Source organism: Leptodactylus fuscus, chromosome 3 (assembly GCF_031893055.1).
Source record: "Leptodactylus fuscus isolate aLepFus1 chromosome 3, aLepFus1.hap2, whole genome shotgun sequence".
NCBI lineage: Eukaryota > Metazoa > Chordata > Amphibia > Anura > Leptodactylidae > Leptodactylus > Leptodactylus fuscus.
The window spans coordinates 98,873,501-98,896,132 of NC_134267.1; the positions used below are offsets into that span (position 1 = coordinate 98,873,501).

Sequence of the window (22,632 nt, forward strand, 5' to 3'; positions counted from 1 at the left end):
CCAAGTGGAGGACCACTGTGAGAACCCAAAGGAGGTAGTGAGAGATAAGAGTTTGGTAGAAGGATGGTTTGAGTCAATGGGGATGTTGACTGCTATTAGGCTTTATTCACATGACAAAGTCAGTTTTTCCATCTGTGAATAATGATCTAGTAAAAATGTTATTATTTCCGTGAGCATTCCATATTTCATATAGGCTAGAATGAATGAATGAGTCATCATTGTAAAACAAGAATATGATATGCTCACACTATGGACACACTGATATTAAAAAGAAGCCATGGGTGAATAGCCCGATTGACTTGTATGGGTCCAATAAAAAGACAGACAGCACATGGCCAGGAAACACTAACATGTGAATAAAGCCTTATAGACATGGGCAAGGTGAAACCAAGAAGAAGGAACGGAGTCCTTTATACCTGAAACTATATAATAACTGGCTGCTTTATTCCAAAATACCGATCATTTAGGCATTTCGTAATGAATTTCATATTCTCTTCGCCTGTCAGACCATTCAGTAGAGTCACACAAGGGAAACGTTGCATTTTAAGGTTATTCATGGCAACAGAATCCTGGACTGATGGTACATCTGTTGTATGCATGTACTGGGATTACGACTCAGTCATTACATAACACAGTGCCATATCTTTCTCTAGGCATATTGTATTTTGAATTATTAGCAGATGTACAGCAACTGCACAGAATGTTACTCCCAGCTGGGATAGAAATGCCTCATGTAAATGTGTTCATCTAGCTTGGAAATTAGTGTTTTATTTATAGCTGTGATTTTATTAGGCAGATAAACAGTTTAATAAGAAATATCTTGTATATTCATCCCTGAGGAACAAGCATTTACATTACAAGTTATTCACAACAGCAGCAGTGACAAGATTTTTATTTTCATATCAAACAACCGAAACCACATACATTGCTACATTAGTTGACAGTGACACACAGATATGCAGCTCATAGTTGCTACTGATCCACCAATTTGTCATGTGGCATGTGTAACACGGCTCAGCTTTATGGAATTGTCACATATAAAACTAATGAATTTAAGGCACTGGGAATATGGTTGCCTTTATGGGGTTTTTTCCCTTTCGGAGACAGACAATAGTTCTGGAGTGGTATTTTAAGGTGACCTAAATCATGTGGTGATTTACATTGAAACAAAATCTATGAGACGTGATGGTATTACTCATAAACAGCTTCCTATGTATACTGAACACCAAACCGTTACTGTTCTATACGTATATTGAAGAATACAAACAATAAAACAATACCTGATACTACTCCAGTGGCTATTGTGTTGAAGGCTGTAGATTGATTTTAAACAATAGGTTTTATAAAATACAGCCCAAGGAACATTCTTTGTCATATAACTCTTATCTAAAAGAGTTTTAATCCTGTTTTATTCCCATCTAGAGTAGAAAATATATTTCTATTGAAGAGAATGAACCACTAAGAGATATATTATTCCAATATAAAGTGTTGCATAGTCCTCTCATAACAAAGAGATATTGACTTGGGCTCCATGTCCTTTAGAGAAGGTCAGTTCTGTTTATCTCTGTCTCAGGATGACTTAGGTATCAGATTTTTCATCTGGAGTTTCAGCAGGAGATTCTGCTGATGTTGCTCCTCCTCCTTCGGCTCCTCCATCTAAAAAGATAAAAGAATTAATATGCAATACCATATTCAAAATGCACATTCTGTCATAGGGTCTCTCCCCTCCTCTGAAAAATCTACTATACATGCTTTCCTATCTACAGGATTTGTGCTGTGATTAGATGGGCAAACCTTGAGAGAGTCATTTCATGAACACTATTATGCCCCATAGAGACCCCTGCACACAGTCTTATGCTCCATAGTGGCCCATTTACACAGTATTATGCACCTTAGTGGTCGCCGCGCACAGTATTATACCCCATTGTGGACCACCCATGAACAATTATTATACTTTGGGGTCTTTTCAGACCCCATAAAATAATGATCGGAGACCCAGGAAAGGATATTAAAAAAACTGTTACTTACTAGAGATGAGCGAACACTGTTCGGATCAGCCGATCCGAACAGCACGCTCCCATAGAAATGAATGGAAGCACCTGTGACGCCGGCTGGCAGCCGGCAAAGTCAGCGTCACAGGTGCTTCCATTCATTTCTATGGGAGCGTGCTGTTCGGATCGGCTGATCCGAACAGTGTTCGCTCATCTCTATAACTTACCTCTCCTGGGCTCCAGCGCACTCCCTGCTGATGCCGACCTTCTTTAATGATGGAAGAGACGTCACGACTAGAGATTACCGAGTATATTCGATCGAATACCTCCCCTCCATAGACATTGGTGTTAAAAAAAAAAGGCGCCAGGGAGGTTGGAGGGGAAACGATTATTTCCAGCCTTTCCGGGTGGTATTTGACTGAGTACACCAATAACTATGCAAATGGAGGTTTTTGATGGAATACTAATACTATTCGCTCATCTCTAGTCACGACGCATTATGACGCAGGCCCAGCCCACATGACGTCAGGGATGTCATCAAATAGGCTTAAAGCCGTCCGGAGCCCAGGAGAGGTAAGTAACAGTGTTTTTTTATGTTCTCTTATCTCTCCTAGCCCTCCAATCATTATACTCAGGGGTCTGGAAAGCCCCCCTAGGTATAATGATAGCCGTGTTTTTGAGGTTCACAGGGCCGCAGCCTTACTTACCAACCCCCTCTCCTGATCACAGCCATCTCCACAAAAGGGGAACCGCTGGTGGCCGTGAGCACAAGTGAGTATAGGTAAGTGGATAGGGCCCGTTACCTGCTGGAGGTAGTGGCCTATTAAAAAAAAGAAAAAAAATCATCAGGGGCCACCTAATGTCCTAGGCCCTGTGGCAGCCACTACCACTGCTGCCCCGGTAGTTACGTTCCTGCATCAGCAATAACTTCTGTGTCAGCATCTGAGATGAGTGGCTTTTAACCCATTTGAACAGAAATGAAAAAAATATAATTTTAATCATCTCTTGAAGTTCTGGAGCGCTGGATTTTGAAATCTTTAGTGCCTTTGAATAATTTCTGTATAAGGAAAAAGGGTTACATTCCACAACATCTTTTCTTCTTATAGCAAAGTAGCACCATGCTTGTAGTATAGTCTATTGTGTCGAACTGGGGTATCTAGGGCACACCATTAAAATTCATTCTGGGGGTCCCCTATACATCTACATGCAAATATTACCTGACACTATTTTGCACATTCCTAAACGGTCACCAATATATATAATTTTTTTTTTTTTCACTAGTAGCCTTGCTGCCTTGCTCTGGTTGCTTCTATCCTAAGGTTCTGTCAGTAGGCTGCTGCCTCTTTCCTTGCTCTAGGGCCCTCTTACGTTTGTGAGCTGGAGATATGAGTTCACATGGCAGCAGGTAGCAGAAAGATGCTGCAAGGTGATTGGTGATGGAGTCTTCTGAAGTGTGATTAAGATGATGGGTCTCTGGGAAAAAGGATACCGGTTGGCTTGACTCTGCAGCTAGATGTCATCTCAGTTACACAATGTGTCTACAATATATACATATAAACTGAGTAGTGTCTTAAAGGTTTTTTTCAGGCTAAAAGCAATGGAGACCTATCCTAAGCATAGGTCATCAATAACAGATTAGTAGGGATCCAACACCCAGCACTCCCCCATGATCCACTTCTCTCAGTAGCTGATACACAGAGAATGGAGTAGGAAGCAGACAGCCATGTTCTTTGTTCAATAGCCAAATAAGGTACTACAGATCAGCTCCCATTTATGTGAATGGGAGTTAAGCTGCAGTGACTCAGTTTCACCACTACACAAAGAACAGAGCTGTCTGCTTCCCGCTCCATTCTCTGAGTATCAGCAGATGTGTTGATTATAGGTGTGTTGGGTGTCAGATCACCACAGATCTGATATTAATTATTTTTCTTTAGGTCATTAATGTTTTTAGCCTGGAAACCCCTTTAAATGATCTATCCAGTATATTATACTGATACATGGCCTGGTTGAGATGCTGTACATTGAGCATCTGAATGATGTACATTGTACTGTGTCTTCCCCACTTGGCTCAGAGTCTCACATAGGAAACTACTTGGGGAGCATTGTGATGCCTTGTCATGTGACTAGGGCTGAAAGAGCGCAAAATGGCTGTTGCCCTATGAACATCTTGCTTGCTTTACCTGCCATATAGATGCCTAAGTAAAAGGAGATTGATCTATGATTCATAAGTGCTATTTTGTGAAGTTTATTTTACAACTCTGGATCTTGTTGCGTTGAGCACAATTGTCACCCTTAAATGGACAGTTGATTCCTAGCCTTGCCCATTCATATTTATGAAGTGAAGAGTCAGTAAGTTAGTGCCAACTTTCTTTACTGCTTTATCTGTAATAGTACTGTATATACACTAACAAACATGATGATAAGATGATACTGTGGCAATACTCTATATATACAATGACAAACATGATAAGATGATTTTGTTATAATACTGGATATACAATGACAGACATGATGACAAGATGCTACTATAGTAATACTGTATATACAATGACAGACATGATGATGCTGTAGTAATACCATATACCTTGTGCTCCTCAATCAACTACTATTCACATTCCTAGACAGTTAACTGAATACAACAGGTCACATGGCAAGTGTAAGGGTTACTTCAAGCAGTCAGTCCCATTGAAGATATGCTTCAACAAGGTAATTGGAAAACTGGATGTCCAAATACTTTCCATAAAGCAAAAAATTGCAATGTAATGTGAACACCTAAAACATAACTTTTAATAGTGTAGGTAAAAGTAACATGGTGCATTTTATTTTCAGTGTAGGATATCCCCGTGTAGGAGTTTGAGTTTTGACTTATTAGCAGCAGCCTATTATAGGTGCAACCGACATGTTTCTATACTTCTCACAAATCGAGTATTTGTATGGTTACTTTTACCTACACTATTAAAAGTTGTGCTTTCGGTGTTCACATTACATTACAATATACAGTGAGTATAGGGACGTATAGTATATTTTGAAAGTTTAAACTACAGTATTTTACTGCTTTCAACCAAAATATTTACCTTGAGATACACAGAGTTCTGCTAGTTTCTGTGGTAGATCTGAGGTCTCAGCTCCTGCTGGAGAACCCAAAATGTCTGGTAAGGCATTGCGGCGACCTGATCTTCCCGAGGCTGCAAAATCTGTGACCACAGGCTCCACATCAGTCATTTCTGACCTCTTTCTTCATAGCAACATCTAAAAATGGACACATACAGAGGTTAAATTGGCTTAATCGTCATAAAGTAGATAGTTAATGAACAAAAAAATATATATTTTCTTACTTTCCAAATGACTATCACAGTTTTAATTGACTGTTTTATATATATATATTTACATAACTCAATTTCAGCAGTCAACAATCATTAGGCCCCTGTAGCCTAAGGGGGCCCACTCTAAAAAATAAGATGACACCAGTATTATAGATGGTATGATTGGCCTCAGTGGTAATGTGTAAGAGGGAGAAGCAATGGCAGGAGATGCTCAGAGACCGAATCACATACCCAGTCTCGGAATAAAGATACCCCTATGATGTAGGAATGTTTATAACAATATACTGAGTCTTTTTTTCATATTTGCGGATGTCCAGTGGTAAAAAGCAGAAAACATAGAAGGATATGGGAATATAAACTCATGATGACCTTTGACACACTCCAAAGGGGTTTAAACCAGTCACAGGGTTTTATGTCGTTTTACAACAACTAGACACCATGTCACTGATCAAAGGAACCATAAACTCAGAGAACCTTCCTGTGAACTGATATATATGTTTTTTTGAACTGTTTATTTTCATGTACCGCTTTTGGTCTCTGAGCTTCTCCTGCCATTGCTTTTCCTTCACTGACTCTGTACATGCGCTCTAAGGACCAGAGGAATCACAGCTATAGCTGCATGATCTGCAGTACCCTCGGCTTATATCCATAAACCAGCTAGCATTAAAAAAAAAAAAAAAATCATACTCTTCTAACCCTGATAATCTGATCACTCCTCCAAAAAAAAATTTCTATAGCAAAAAGAAATCCAAAAATTCAAGCAGGATTTTTCTAAGTTTTTTTGATTCTTCTAACTCAGACATCAGAATCAGATTCAGAAATGGCAATTTCTGAAGATAATTATTTGTTTAAATAAGAAAATACTGATTAATTAAAAATGTTAAAAAATAAAAATATATGGAAACAAGACAGGCCGTTTCGTCCTCTTTGGACATTTCACCACAACAAATGCTACAGTCTTTCCTGGGCATCTGGTCTCAAATGCCAGAGCAGATCTTCTGAGCTGGACAATACTCAGAATATGGAAATGATAACTAAAACTCAAATATTTCCATCTCCAAACATACAGATAAGGGATTCCAAAGATTGATGGAGTAGACTTGATGGCAACCAGAAACAATGAAAAATTACCAGTGTTTTGTTCTCTGAATCCACAAGATCATGCATATGCAGTGGATTCATTCTCCATGAGCTAGAGACACAGATTTTTTTTTTATTAATGCATTGCAATGCACTGCAAAATACCGGGGATTCTATGGCAAGCTACATAGAGTAGCCTGCAATAGAATCTGGTGAATGACAGGCCGGTTAGCCTTCACAAGGCTCCCCACTGTCATGATAATGGTATCCCGACTCCGGACCTTGCTCTGGGTGCCGGCATTCCCCGGGAAAATGGAAGGGTTAATGCCCACGATCAGTGTGGGCATAGACCGTGGACATTAGTGCTACCGGTAGGTGTCTACTCTATAAAACAGTATAAAACTGTATAAAACAAACTGTATAAAACAGTAGACACTTCGCATCTATGGCAGCCACCCGGCTCCCAAGCGGCCACCATGTTTAATCACCCGACATCTGGTGTACTAATACGGCGGATGTCGGCCGCAAAATCACAGGCGCAAAATAATGCGGCGTATACGCTCGTAACTCCCATTGAAATCAATGGGATCTCTTTGAGTGCTCAAACTCTGACATGCCATATACGTGCCAGATCACGCTCAATTTTACATCGTGTGAATGCACCCTTAAGCTATATGCTGCTCTGCATTTTTTTTGTTTTTGTTTTCTATAGTATGATGGAAAAGAGCTGAATTGCCCTGATCAGGTATTGTATAGTCTATGTTTCCTAGAATTAATCCTACATACTACATTATCGAGTAGCCAACTGTTTGAGAAAGTCATATGTAAATAAGTTTTCCTTGATGGATGAAGGAAAACTCGCTCTAGTGCCACCTTTTGGAGGGTAGCTACCTATAGATCAATGTCTGGTTTTCTAAGAAATTTAGAGACATTGTCGGTGATTAACTAAAAACTGGAACATCTCTTCTAAAAGAAAATGAGACTCATCCATCGACAGCTGTTTTGGGGTTATTGTCTCTCATCAGTATGAAGCAGGTTACTGGTTTGGCTAGAAAAAAAACAGAGAGTTTTACATATTATAATTCATTGATTCTTTTCATTCACTTTTTACTGTCTTTGTCATTTAACCTTTAAGGAAATGAACCACGGCTCTGAACGGATCATTTCTGACAAGATGACTATGTGTGAATGTTGAACTGGCATATGCTATATAGAAAATAAGAACACGGACTCAGAAGAAGAGCAGGTGAATGTGCTATCGGAAACTACTAGAGGCATCTGTCTGACTCCATCTCATCACAAGTCATTTTAATGATTCATTCCAGAAAAAAACATACTTAACCTTTAAATCTATTTGTCCTTTCTGCATTTTTCACTACTTGGGTTTACGTCAAACATCTCTAGAAAAAATACATGTCTCATAGAAAATCAGGGTTCTGAGTTTATGTATTGTTAACTTAGTACTTTCAATATATAGATAAGCAAGGGCAAATTACTTACAGGATATCTACTGTCTAAATGCTGTGCCTGGCACATAGCTGTCTGCTATTTATGGAGAATACAGTAAATAGGTTTTCCATGAATCAGTACCATAGGGTAGCAGGGTTACTTTATTGGGAACAGCTTTCTGTATACACATCATACAGCTAGGTGAATAAACACTACATATTTGTCACAATGTGCAGCTGTATACATAGAGTATAAAAACCCAAGAATAACTAATACAAATGATAAGACACCTTCAAAGCTGGTCTCGGAATGATGATCTTCTAATGGTGTGCATTGCATGCAGCTGCCTAGATACACCCCCTCCAAACATCTCCAACCCAAAATGTTCTCATTCTGTAAATAACCTCATCTTCCATGAATCTTCTGCATACTGTAAGTAGCAATTAAGGCATATTTTTGCATCTCAATTAACCACGTCTCAGTTTCTCTTTACTTTTTCTATTATCTTAGTTTACACAACCTGCAATAAGTATGTGTGACTCATTCTGAGACGAAGAAATACTTAGCCTATTATTGGAGTACTTGGTAGCCCATTTACTGTTTCCAGTATTCTGTTCATATAGTAGGTAGCCCCTCAATGTAGAAAAATATTAATCTCTCTATCTGGCAAATTCCATAATAAATTGCTTGTCAAGAATTCACAATCTTTTTGATGTTCAGCGTTATAATAAATCAAATACCAACTTCCTCTATAAAATAAGCAATAAGATCAGTAGAAAATGTAGTTACCAGTTATATGGTGATTAACTAATAACATAACCTGACGCTTTCAAAGTTCATTAGACCTTAACTCCTTAGGAATAGCAATTTTTCAATTTTATGCTTCCCTAAAGCCATGACAACCGATTGCTGTCCTCTGTTCCAAGGGGGCAGCAATTATGGAAGACATCCATGCACCACTGCCATTTAGGTGCCTCTGTCGTAATTGACCGAGGCATCTAAAGAGTTAGCAGTGTATGATACAGCTAGTGCCAGTCAGATACATAGCGCCCTCTCCAACCCACTTAAGCGACGCCATGATGTAATAGTACATCATGTGTTGCTAAAGGACTAAACTCACATAGGCAGTTGGAAACACAGGCAAGGATTTTTAGAGGGCAGAGCGACCACAGTATCTGGTTATCTAGTCCAACATAGGCCATAGCTGCAGTACAACAAGAATAAAGCACATAGTTTGGTAAAATAATAAAAATAAAAACTTTCTACTTGATGAGCAATCACCACACATATATGTATTTTGCTATATTTGTTGGAAGCCCCATTTGAATGTACTATATGCACAATCCAGCTGAATGTACTTTTCTACGGGTGTGTCGAATGTCTATGGTTTATTTATATACTGTGTGAATAGAACCAATACCTAAATCCAGGTAAGTGGCACTTCAGTGCTGGCCCCTGCTTCAAGTAATACAACAGAAAAAGCTCTATGGTGGGAATCTGAAACCAATGCATTACATTAATAGAAATTTGGTTTTCACTGAAGACAAATTTTTATGTCTCTGTTTCCCATAATTTAGAAACAAGCCACAGCTACAATGATAGCATTGGTTCTTCTAATTAAAGTGTTAGTTATAAAAAGCCAAACTATTGAATTACTGACCTGACCAAAGGGCATTTATATATGCAGTAAACAAGTGAAAATCATTCTTACATGGAACAGAATGTAATTGTACATCTGAACACAACGTAAGACTTTAATTGGGGGACACTTGTTACCAATCTACAGCGATCCGATATCTGCTCTGAATTTTAATCAAGTACGAGTCACTCCAGCTGAGTTTAAGAAATCTTTCCTAGGACTCTTCTTTGTAGGCTTTAAGTAAGCTTTGAGTTTAACACACTGTGTATTCACCCTTTAAATCAGTAACTTCCATATAATCATGTACAGATGAGGGCTACAACATGTACATATTTGCAACCATGTTTCAACTAAATACGGAACGGAAAACAACATATCAAATATTCTCGATTTAAAAACATCTTTCCATTTTCTATATATCTGTCCTATGCAAACCTGTGTTACAGGGTAAAGAGTCCTACAGTCTCCTATGTCTTCCATGGTTACAGATTAAAAAATAACCCTATGTAATCCATCCAACAGGTGGTGCTAGATGCACAGTTTTTCACAGAAAGTCCACAGAATCCAAGACCTCCCACCGTAACAAAGGCAGTACCAAAACTGTCCCTATTACTGTCTTGGGCCCCTTCACACTACGGATACGCTGCCTGATTCTGAACGTTAAAACATGGTCAGAATCAGCGCGTATAAAGCAAATCCCATTCATTTCAATGGGAGCCGGCATACAAGCGCTCCCCATTGAAATGAATGGGCTGCTTTTCACTCTACGAGCGCTCCCATTGAAGTGAATGGGAAGCGCTCACGTGTACGGCTCGGACTGAGCCGAACGCCGGGCCCCTTCACACGGTGAGCCGTACACGTGAGCGCTTCCCATTCATTTCAATGGGAGCACTGGTAGAGTAAAAAGCAGCCCATTCATTTCAATGGGGAGCGCTCGTATGCTGGCTCCCATTGAAATGAATGGGATCTGCTTTATACGCGCTGATTCTGACCGTGTTTTAACATTCAGAATCAGGTCAGGCAGCGTATCCATAGTGTGAAGGGGCCCTCAGGACCCCTTCACACGGAGGATACTCTGGCTGATTCGGAACATGTAAACATTCCGAATCAGCAGCGTTTAAAGCAGGTCCCATTGCTTTCTATGGGAGCCAGCATACGCACGCTCCCCATAGAAATGAATGGTAAAAAGCAGCCCATTCATTTCTATGGGGAGCGCACGTATGCCAGCTCCCATAGAAAGCAATGGGACCTGCTTTAAACGCTGCTGATTCGGAACGTTTACACGTTCCGAATCAGCCAGAGTATCCTCCGTGTTAAGGGGCCCATATACTCATGATGTGTTTCAACCCATTAAGGTATTCATCAGGGGATCTGCAAAATAGACAATAGGGAGGGACTAAATATATACCTTCAAGTACTCTATAAGTGTAAAATAGACAGAAGAAAAGTGAGATCAATTATAATATTCCTAAAAAGTGTCTCATCTCACCATTGTATCTCGTGAGGAATCTCATAGTAGTCCTTAATGGTGTCTCTTACACACTTCACTATTATAACTTGTAAGGCAGACTATAATAATCCCACATAGTATCTAAGTTTCACCAGTACATCACCTATTCAAAGGCTTTAAACCCAGTTCACTATGAACACTAATTGTGTGTCCAAAGATCAAGTGAATCGGGATCTTCTGTTCTTTATACGTCATTGAGGGAGTGGCTGCCTTGTGAAGCACATGCGGCTCTTATTGAGACCCTCACTCCTTCTAGGGCAGCGCTGCATTCGGTTGTCACTATCTCTCTACAGACAAACCACGCTCTTACTGTGTATGGAGCGAACAGCTTAAAGGCCAGTTTAGTGCACGTTAACTTTTATGTGCTTTCTGTAAGGTGATTTATCAAAGATATATAGGCTACTTTTAGATATTTTAGCATGAATATACCCTACAGTGAACTGTTAGACATCCTTATAGAGTAGGTTACCTTATTAAACCACATAACTCCAATCAAGCAAATACACCATAAATCAAACAATGACAGACCTAAGCCCAGTCTAAAACAAGACACCAGTTGACAGATTGGACAAGTTAGAAACTAAGAAATCACGTGGGAATATACATAACTACATTCTCAGCAAATGAGAGTATCAGATCAGATACAACTGGGAGTACTCATAATTGAATTCTATAAGTAACACAGCTGAGAGCATGTAATAATGAATTCACAGATAATAACCAATTAAACAGTTAATATATTCAAGATACTCACATGCACTCAAAAAGTAAATCACTGGATCATAAACCAAGGAGTAAGAGTAACATGGGGGTCCATCCACTTTTGTGTCAATTCAGCACCCAATAACCATTTGACCTACCTATAATATAAATCCATAAATACTACTCAATGCTATACCAAGTAAAGGAGATCCCCTTTAAAACTAAAAATGGGGACACCTCTTGTTTCATACAGTGACTTAGTATATTATTAGAGGCAAGAGTAAAAAAAAACAAAAAACAAGAAACTAGAGTGAAAGTTATGTTCCTATTTCTGGGAGGCGTTGGTGTGGTGGAGTCAAAATGCTAGAAACGGAGGAGGAAATTTAAACAAAGCACCCAAAGAACAGCTTTTCATTTAGACTAAGTGGGTACATGTCTCTAACTCAAAGATCTACTTTGCCTCCATTTGTATGATAGAATGGTCCCAGTCTCCTTTACTAGATGGGGGATAAGCACATTCAATACCCATAGATGTGTATCACATTCCTATCTCCATTGTGGACCTTGTTAACATGTTTTGCCACATGGGTGTCTTTTTGGAGGGCATTATCCCTAAAATCTCCACTCTCCTCTTCAGCTCATGTTTGGTCTTCCCTATATATACTCCTATATACTCCTCACCACACCGACAAGTCAAGTTATAAATCACCCCATTCCCCTAATAGTTTATTTAGTGTTTGAAACTATACTGTTTGCTAGTTACCGATGACACAAAACATCTTCCTGAATCAATGAAGGGGCATGCTATGCAACCACAACATCTGTAGCACCCTATCACCCTGCTTGCAAGCAGGTGGATGTTTTTGGTTTTACGTAGTGGCTATGTACTAGTCAGTCACTCAGAAACCTTCCCCTTCTATAGGTAATAGAAGGTGACTCCACTACAATCTCTTTCAGATCTGGGTTAAGTCTCAACACCTCCTAATATTTTTAAATAATCTGTCTTGCTTCCAAAGCCATAGGTTGTGATCAGTCTCATACATCCCTGATCCTAACACTCAGGACTGTTAGTTCTCAAAAGGTCCTCTCCATCTCTGCTTAGGGGTTCTTCAAAGGCTTCCCTTAAGATGAAATCTGGGTAACCCTCTGTTGAAACCAGGATTTTGATTCATTTGGTTGACAACTAAATCCCTCTTTTGTGGAGCAGTTCCTCTATAATCTTAAATTGCCCCTTGGGAATGCCTCTCTTCAGTGGCAGAGGATGATTACTCTCCTATCTCAAGAAGAAATAAAAAGAAGAAATAAAAAAAAATCCAGAAATGGAAGGGACATTTCATTACATTCACATATCAGTTTAAGTCCAATTGGGTTGCTGTGTAACCGTTTCAGGAATGTATGGAAAGAGTCTGTAGTCCCCTCCACAAGATAAAAGTATCATTAATATACCACACCGAGAGCTTGATCTTATTCAAAAGTGGGTTGTCCTGTTTCCCAAAAATTACATGGACTACCACAAGACCAGGATCAGACAACGGCTAAAGGGTCAGACATTGATTAACAGGGGGGGATTTATCAAGCCTTGTACTCAAGAGTTCAAGGGTCACATGGTAATTAGTAGTTAATTTGCAAAGACAAAAGTGTGTTCTATTTTCCAAAAAGCTATACCATGGTAAATTTTTAAGGACATCTCCAAAACAGTATACAGAACATTTTTCAATGATTTATAAAAGATGGTTATAATGAGCTCGGGTGTCAAGTCCAAGTCAGTACATTTTGAAAGACCAGTTGTAGAGAATTCTTTCTTAAGTTGTGGACTCAAAAATAAGTAGTGATTTCAGATTTAATCTCTAGAAGAAGTAAAAGTTAGTAGCCTTCTACAAAGTGTGTCATCCTGGTCTACCTCAACCAAACCACTGGTAGACTTTTTATTGTAATTAATTTTTTTATCTTATTACACACCTTCCAAGTTAGGCATGGATCAAATTTTCCTGACGAAACTTGCAAACATTCACAAAATGAACCTTGAACGGATTGCCCTAACTGGTCATGACCGCCCTTCTTTCTGTGCCACTTTCAATAAATGATGCATAAGTATATAAGTATTTTATTATACCCAATACCTCTAATTCAATGCAATCCAGTAATTATTTTATTAGTAGGATACATGATGCCTATAATAAAAAGCACCGGGGCTTAAAATTATATGCAGGTATTATTAACATCACAACCAGAATCAACATTTAATTTCCTGCCATTTTACTGTTTTGTTATCTAATTATTGGTTAATGTACATGACAATTAGAAAGGCTTATTGTGGTTTATGGAGGGAGAGGTTACGTTCCTTTCTTCCTTTGGAAAGGCATGAGCGGATGAGTAACATTACAGCTAAGCGTTACATCTTTTTTATTTTGATTGTAATGTTTGCATTTGCTTTTAAAGTCAATGAAATATATTAGCCAAGGCTAGTTTGTCTACCCAAGTGGTGGTACAAAATACTTCACAGTAAAATAATTATTTATGTCCTTTCCATTATCTTAAATGAGAGGTGAAATGGGTTTTTACTACAGATGAGCGAGTAGTATTCGATCAAGTAGGTATTCGATCGAACACTACGGTATTCGAAATATTCATACTCGATCGAATACTACTCGCTATTTGCAGTAAATATTCGATTCAGAACCAGTGTTGATTGGCTGAAAGTTATACAGTATATAGCATTCGGCAAATCAACGCTGGTTCCGCAGCAGGCTCGTCCTTGCTAGTGGGAGAGTTGGCAGCTTGCTGTTACGAGGGAGCTGACTTTTTCTCATAGGAATGAATTGACCAGTGTTGATTGGCCAGTGTACAGCATACGGCCAATCAACGCTAGTTCTGCCGGAGGGTTGTGTGTGAGGAGGCGGAGTCTAAGATCGGACCACAGCAGTCTCCATTGTGGTCTGATTTTAGACTCCACCTCCTCACAGACGAGTCTCTGGCAGAACCAGCGTTGATTGGCCAAATGCTGTACACTGGCCAATCAACGCTGGTCAATGCATTCCTATGAGAAAAAGTAAGCTCCCTCGTAACAGCAAGCTGCCAGCTCTCCGGACTAGCAATGACGAGCCTGCTGCAGAACCAGTGTTGATTTGCCGCTGGCTCGTCTCTGCTAGTTGGGAGAGCTGGCAGCTTGCAGTTACGAGGGAGCTTACTTTTTTATCAACGCAACTGCAAGCACTGTGCAGTTAAAGCGCACGGACCCCATAGACTATAATGAGGTCTGTGCGCTTTAACTGAACAGCACTCCTCCTAAACACTCTCCTCCTGCTACTCGTGGACTTGGTGACTCTTCTTTAGTCAAATAGTGGTTTCCCCTGAAACAAGCATTTTTTCCCATAGACGATAAAGGGATTCGATATTCGATCAAGTACTTGAATATTGAGGCTCTACTCGAAACGAATATCGAATCTCGAATATTTCACTGTTTGCTCATCTCTAGTTTTTACATATCCAAAGAAAGCTATCAAATTTCTCAGCAGAATATAAACTATTACATATATTTTCAGAACTTTAGATTTTATTAAATCTCAGTGGAATTTGATGCTGAAAGAGTAATATACGTCAGTCCAAGCAGGGTAGGAATGAAAGTTATCTAATATTTTGGCCAGTAATGGTCATGGGTCCTTTGCCACCCGTAATAGCTGTAATAAACTGCAGCTATGTTATTACATTGCATTTGTGCAGCATTTATCTCTTTCATAGGTGCTTGCATATTGCCTAACTGCTCCTAAACATCACATCAGTGTCATAGCAATCGTGGTCATAGGGGGTGTGACAGTGCCCAGAGGGGTCATGATAGTGGTTGGGGAAAGCCTGGTTCACCAACCACTATACATACCGTTAATAGAAAGGGGCTCGGCATGTTGCTAGAACTGATGCCAGCCCAGGGGAGGTTACTAAAAATAACCTCTCCTGGGCTTCTGATACATCCCAGCATTCTCTCCTGGGTTCTTCTGGCCTGTGACAGTAGTGAAGTAATATGGGGCGGTGTAAAGATGTCATGTATGGAGCATATTAGACTGTGTGTGGGCCACTATGGAGCATATTAGACTGTGTGGGGCCACTTCACTATTCACATAACACTCCATCTGTTTCATAGCAACCATGCACTATTGTTACAGGCTGTAATAACATTGCATAGTGTTTATAAAACAGAAACTGTGCAATGTAAATAGTGAAGAAGTCACTTACAAATGCACCACAGCACCTTCAAGCAGGTGATCAGCAGGGTTGTTTTACCCTGCAAATCATCTGTTTCCCACAGCACACATTATTGTTTGTATGTCAGGTGTTGCTCTGGTCACTCAGTTCTGGATACTAAAGCTATATCCCTTTAAAGTATCTGAAATATTGTTGCAGCTCCCGTAACCTCCACAATCAAGAATTCTCTGTAGTTAGAGGGTAAGGGGCCCCAGGCAAAAGTTTGCATCGGAGTCCACAAGACTTTGTTACAACACTGCATGAGATGATTCTAATACTCCCCATTAATGCCATCCTAACTCCCCAGTACAGAATGCAACAAGGACAGGAAAAAAAAGGGAGAAATTAAATTCTTGAAATTTTTGCAGTTTAAAATGATCTGCCTGCTTTTAGCAATCCTGCTATGCTAGGAAGAATCCTGAAACATAAGCTGGACAGCGGTGTGCTATCCTATGTGTAACCTGACCTAAGAGACAGTTTCTTCAGGAGACCCATTGTGTCCTGTAACTGAATATTCTGACAAAACCAAATAGCACAAAGAAGGCAATATTAGATTTATACACTAAACGTCTGCATGAGAATTGACAAGCCGACTCTCATGATCTTATTAACATTTATGGGAGGCCATGCATGATGAACTCTCTACAAAATGCAAATCTAATTAAGTTCTCAGTGAGAAAGCAGCAGAAGGTAGACCTTTGTCTACAAACCTCCAGATACCGCTTTGTGCAAATATTTTATAATATAACCGAATATAGAACATACAAATGTATCATTTCAGCTGTATCAACATTGCATTGCTGGACACTAAGTAATCCACTGAGAGTTGTGACTGCCAGCAGTTGACATAACAGCCAATGTAAAGTGGAAATGACAGCTGCATCCTTCTCCTATGAGGGGAAGAAACTAGGATTTTATAACTTGAAACCTATTATAGTACAATCTGCAGGCACATTATATATATTTAGCTTTATGGGGAAAAAAACTCAGGACACCTAGTAAGTTTACTCATGCAATCCTCTGACCCATCCTAGATTTAGGAGTCCAGTGGGAGGTACTAAATTGACTGCCAAATATATATACACTTTATACACCTTCCCATACAAGAAAGGACATCAATCATTGAGTAAGATCTTTCTTGGACAGCAATGATGTAGATAGATAGATAGATAGAGAGATAGATAGATAGATAGATAGATAGATAGATAGATAGATAGATTTATTTAGACATTCATTATTTTTCATGGACCCTGATGTTTTTTTACTCATGCGGATACACTACAGATTTAATCACACCAATAAAAGTCTACGGGTCCATGAAAAAAAAACACATGACATTTGTGCGTCATTCATTTTTCACAACCCAGAGACATAGAAACACATAGGAACTGTTACAAAAAAACAAAAACAAAACATAATTGATCTTTCAGTGTTGTCTGACATTATCACGCTCATCACACCTCTGCAAAGTAATACCATATCTGCACCACTAAGCTAGATGGAGCAATATTTATCCCCTTAGCAACACATGATGTACTTTGATGTCAATATATCAGTCTGGTGCAAAGTTCGGTATTCCGTTTGGGGAGTCCGCATGGGGAATACCGAACACAACTGCAAGGGGTGTGCAGTAAAAGCACACAGACTCCATAGACTATAATGGGGTCCGTGTGCTTGCTGCACACTGCCCGCACGAATCATGTGGACAGGAAAGTAGATTGTGAACTACTTTTCTGTCCACTTGATCCCTGCGGCGATCTGACAGCAAACACATGGACCCCATTATATGGGGTCTATGGGGTATATGGGGTCTATGGGGTCTGTGTGCTTTGCCTGGTACACCGCTTGCAGTTGCGTTCGGTATTCCGTTCGTGGGGGTCCACATGCGGACTCCCCCAGATGGAATACCAACGCAGATGTGAATGAAGCCTTAGGAGCTGTGCCCTCTCCATATCTGACCTACTAGCTGCATTATACAGCAGGCACGCACAATTAAAAAACCACAATTGCTATTTTCAGTGCTTGTCACTATTAACACTTTAGATACCTTGTCAATTACAACTAAAGCATCTAAACTACAGTGGTGCATGGGTACTGACATATTGGTCTGATCACCAAGCACAAAACATCATTGGAAGCTGCTGATCAGTTCTCCTATTGAATGCTCCCCAGCCTATCATTACTATGGTTCTAGTGCATGCTGCATGTAATAAAAGAGAGTGCACTTCACAAAACACTTCAATCCATATACCAGACTCCATGGCATGTGCTGGATATAATAGATATGTTTTCTGCTAGACAATGTTGGGGCACTGTATGATGGAATCATTTAACTCTGCACTGTTACATTGTTGCTTTGAACTCTCTATGGCAATATTTGGTCCACACTGTATGGCAGTTGCATGGTTAAGTATTTACTGCATCACTCACTTTTGGTACGCAGAACTATATGTAACTTTATCATGTTTATTATTACTATATAGAGGAGGAAGGTGGCCATAGTGGCCATAGTGATATTTGTTAAGCATGCATTCTATCGGTCCCTCATTTTACTTTTGTGCTTTTTAAATAAATAAATAAATAAATAAATAAATAAATAAATAAATTTTGGGTGAGTGATAAATGTCAATCTTAATCTTCTTGATCTCATTCCAGCATTGAATATCTCTTTTCCCTGACCAATAAAATACAATATATGAATAAAAACAATGAGCAAGGGAAATTTCATATTTTCATGTTAGTCATTTCCCCACATTTAGAATCTGCGACTAAACAGGAAACACGCTGTGTTTATAGTCTTAACTATGCGCCTATTTTTCTCACACATCTAGGGTTACTGTCAAACAATGACCTGATAGGACAAAATATGCAACAATGCCTGCAATTGTTCAGTGGTATTGCAGGTCATGAACTATTAAAGCAAAGAAAAACTGAGCATGAACCTTAATGTCAGTGTTACAACCTTATATGCCTACATTAGATTTTATTTATCTCTTCTATCAGTTTTCTGGTGCAAAAGTGGTGAATTTTTGGAGAAAAGCTGCCAAAATAGGGCAAAGATCAAAGCAGGCCATGGTAGGGATACCTCCGTCTGACTCTACTATATTTCACAACAGAAAATTGGCATAAGTTATACCTGCAGTTATACTTATTTTATAAATAATTATTTTGCCCGGACCTCTTTAAGCCCTCATATGGCTTGGCGAACGGAAAATTAAACCATGTTATGAGATTTGGAAGGCAGAGAGTCAATAACAAAAACTGAAAATGAAAAAAATGCCTACGGTGGGAAGGGGTTAAAAAATTCTGGCACATTTGCCCCATTTTAATATATTCCCCTTACAGTTTGTAGTTTTGCTGGGTCCTGCAGTTTCACTAATATAGCAAGTGTAGACACTTCAGCCTGTACCATTGAAGTGCTGTTTTGGTACAGCTGATCTGCGGAGGTCTGGTAGTAAAAACTGGATCACCCCCTTACAAGAATGATGCCTAAAATCTCCATGTTGTTCCTTATAAGTATGAACAAATAATCAAGTGAAGAAAGGCCTAAATGTTACATCTATTGAAGCCACAAAGAAAAATCTAAATACGTAGGCACTAGTTAGATTCACAGTCACGATGCAAATTAATCTTAATATTTTACTATACAATATTCAACATGAACATTTTCTAAAAAAAAAAAAAAAATAGATGCAGTAGATAGTTAGACTAAAGACATTGAAAGAGACACCCACTTAGAAGACATACAAAACTGTTGACCTTTTTCTGTATGCTACTATCTTTTCATTTACTGTCTAAATTCACTGGATTACTTTAGTCATTACAGATTTAAGAACACCCAGAGAGTTCCATGCAATAGGGAATAAAATAACATATCCCCCATACAAATGTAATGGGCACCATGCTAAGCTACAGAACAAGCCTCTCTCTTCTACAATGACATCTATTGTGCAGGTTTCTATTGTGTTGCTAATACTGACTTTTACAGCTATTCATTGTTTCACTTGAACATGGCATGCCTCAGGGACTTTGTAAACTTACAGCATGTGTATAACATGGCTTTTGTATACCAAGAGCTTCCTAAATGCTAAACTATATAATGTGTTGCCCTTCCATCTGCTGCATTCATAACCTTCAACACCTTCATAAACTCAGCTCCATTTTTAGCATCAGCCGCATAATCATATTACTACCTAAAGCTCATGTGTGTGAAAAGCTCTACATATGCAGTGTATATCATTTAAAGGGAGAATTTACTATAAACCTATGGAGAGAGAATTGTCTCTCCCTATGTTGACCTCAGCTTCTGTACCTAACTTTGCCCTTGTCTACTGAGGTATTTGTACTACGGATTTCCCATTTCTCATGTCGAACTGACTATTGAGCTAACTTGTGTTATCCGTTGCTGGTCCATCTTGTTTCTGATTTCAGTACCTCTGCTATGTGTCCTGACCTCTGGGTTGTCTTCTGACCATGCACATTAGTTGTCCACCCTGATTTTTGACTTGGACTACACTTCCCGCCTTAACCCCTGGTTCACACAGATATCCCTTGACTTGCTTGGCCAGCTGCTACCAACATCTAAGCCAATCCAAGGTAGCGACCTTGTAGTCTTTCTGCCACGAAGTCCATATACTGGTACAGGATATTTGGATTAGGCAACACACTTTGTCAATTAGTCAATTAGACTACACACTTAAAGGGATGCTATCATTAAAATGCATTTTTTTGTCCCTAAAATGTAGAAATAGCCTTAAGAAAGGCTATTCTTCTCCTACCTTTAGATGTCTTCTCTGTGCCGTCGTTCGGTACAAATCTCGGTTTTCTTCCATATGCAAAATGAGTTCTCTCACAGCACTGTGGACTTGAAACCAGCGACGGAAGAAGACGCAGGGAGAGGCTGTTCCAGGTGAAGATGAAGGTGATGCTGGAGAGTTCTCTTGCAGCATTGGGGACGCCCCCAGTGCTGTTTGAGCGCTGGGGACCACCCCCAGTTCTGCAAGAGAACTCATTTGCATACAGATGAAAACCGGGATTTCTACCGAATGGCGGCGTGGAGAAGACATGTAAAGGTAGGAGAAGAATAGCCTTTTGTAAGGTTATTCCCACGTGTTAGGGACAAAAAAATAGCATTTTAATGATAGAATCCCTTTAAGAGTAGCCCTAAGTCAGATCAGTTTTGTATCAAAGAGAGTCCACAACCCTCTGTCTGCTACAGACATCTATTTTATATGTGTCTTTGTGCTGTCAAGTGGCGTTGTGAATTGGAGACTGTCAAGTGTGTTTTGAGAATGTTGCAACATTGTATTGAATTGGTTTCATAAGAACTTGGAAGACTTCACCAAATTAAAGCTAAGGTAAGGGTGAACACATCTGTATACTGAAGGGCCCAGAATTAAGTGCTAATGGCTTAGTGCTGGTTGATTATTGCTCCATAAACAAACCAATATCATTATGAAGAACAATTGGAATTTTATGCATCAAGTACAATTTTATACCATCTACAATTATAATATGTATACTGTAGTATATGCTGTTTTCAGTAACTTATACATACAAAGGAGAATGTCACAACTGAGAGATACAAGATCCTGTATATGTAATCTGAATCTCTCATTTTTTTTCAATTGCTGTGAGTCATGAGAGATACTGATGACTCAATCTAACACAGTAGGAAGAAGCACTTATAGCCGGATAATGCATAACAATGATGTCATGTAAGTCATGTACCTTCCATAATACGCAGGTAATAGAAAAGCAGAAGTTGGATTGCGAACATGGCTTTTGTAGGACTACAGTACCTTCTTCCATTATATAAATAGCTATAGCTTTGCAAGGACGCTAAATTATATTGTAGGGTACATTAAGCTGCATGTATAGTGTGCTGTCACGTTCACAGCTTTATCCGAAAAAATCCTTGCAATGCATATCACTGACTTGAACTAACCTATACAACAATAAACCAATTGGGTAAAACCCCAAAAAATTATATAGATAACTGCGCTGAACCAATGTCTTGGTTCAGCGCAGTTATCTATATAATTTTTGGGGGTTTTACCCAATTGGTTTATTGTTGTATTTTTGGCTGCTCCCCCCTACAAAGGGGGCGTTGATAGAACTGCTGCTCATAGGAACCTTTTATTTTTCAATTTGCGGTATAGCCACTTTAATTGTAGATCAGCTCAGTGCACACAAAGTTTTATATTTATTGAACTAACCTATGACACTAATTATTCATACATTGTACTAGCTTAACCTTTACCCACAATTGTCATTGTGGAAATATTACTTATTATGCCTATACTATGCCCAACTATAGTAGTCCTCAGGTTACTGTATAATGACCTTTTCTGGCCCACTGTAACGTGGCACTACATTTAACTTACAAGGCTATATGCAGCAGTGATTTGTGGCACAAGCAATTGGCCTGCCATTCAGTAGAGTTTATCGTTATACAATTCCCACAACAGCCAATGTGCACCTTATAGTCGGCTCTTACAGAAAGTTCAGTATCTGGGGCAACACGGTGGCTCAGTGGTTAGCACTGTAACCTTGCAGTGCTGGAGTCCTTGGTTCGAATCCCACCAGGAACAACATCTGCAAGGAGTTTGTATGTTTTCCCCGTGTTTGCGTGGATTTCCTCCCATCCTACAAAGACATACTTAAATGAAGAAAAAAAAAGTACATTGTGATCCCTATATG

The 22,632-nt window shown here is 39.3% G+C and overlaps 1 protein-coding gene across 1 annotated transcript in view; it reads right to left on the minus strand.

The window, feature by feature from the left end:
- Nucleotides 1–876: 876 nt before the first annotated feature.
- The window catches only part of PKIB (cAMP-dependent protein kinase inhibitor beta), a 74,555-nt gene continuing 52,799 nt past the window's right edge, over nucleotides 877–22,632 (minus strand). The window contains exons 2-3 of the mRNA XM_075268082.1: nucleotides 5,066–5,240; nucleotides 877–1,656 (exon numbers count right to left, since the gene is read on the minus strand). Coding sequence (XP_075124183.1) covers nucleotides 1,580–1,656; nucleotides 5,066–5,213 — 225 coding nt within the window. The 5' untranslated portion in view covers nucleotides 5,214–5,240 and the 3' untranslated portion in view covers nucleotides 877–1,579. The remainder of the gene's footprint in view (nucleotides 1,657–5,065; nucleotides 5,241–22,632) is intronic.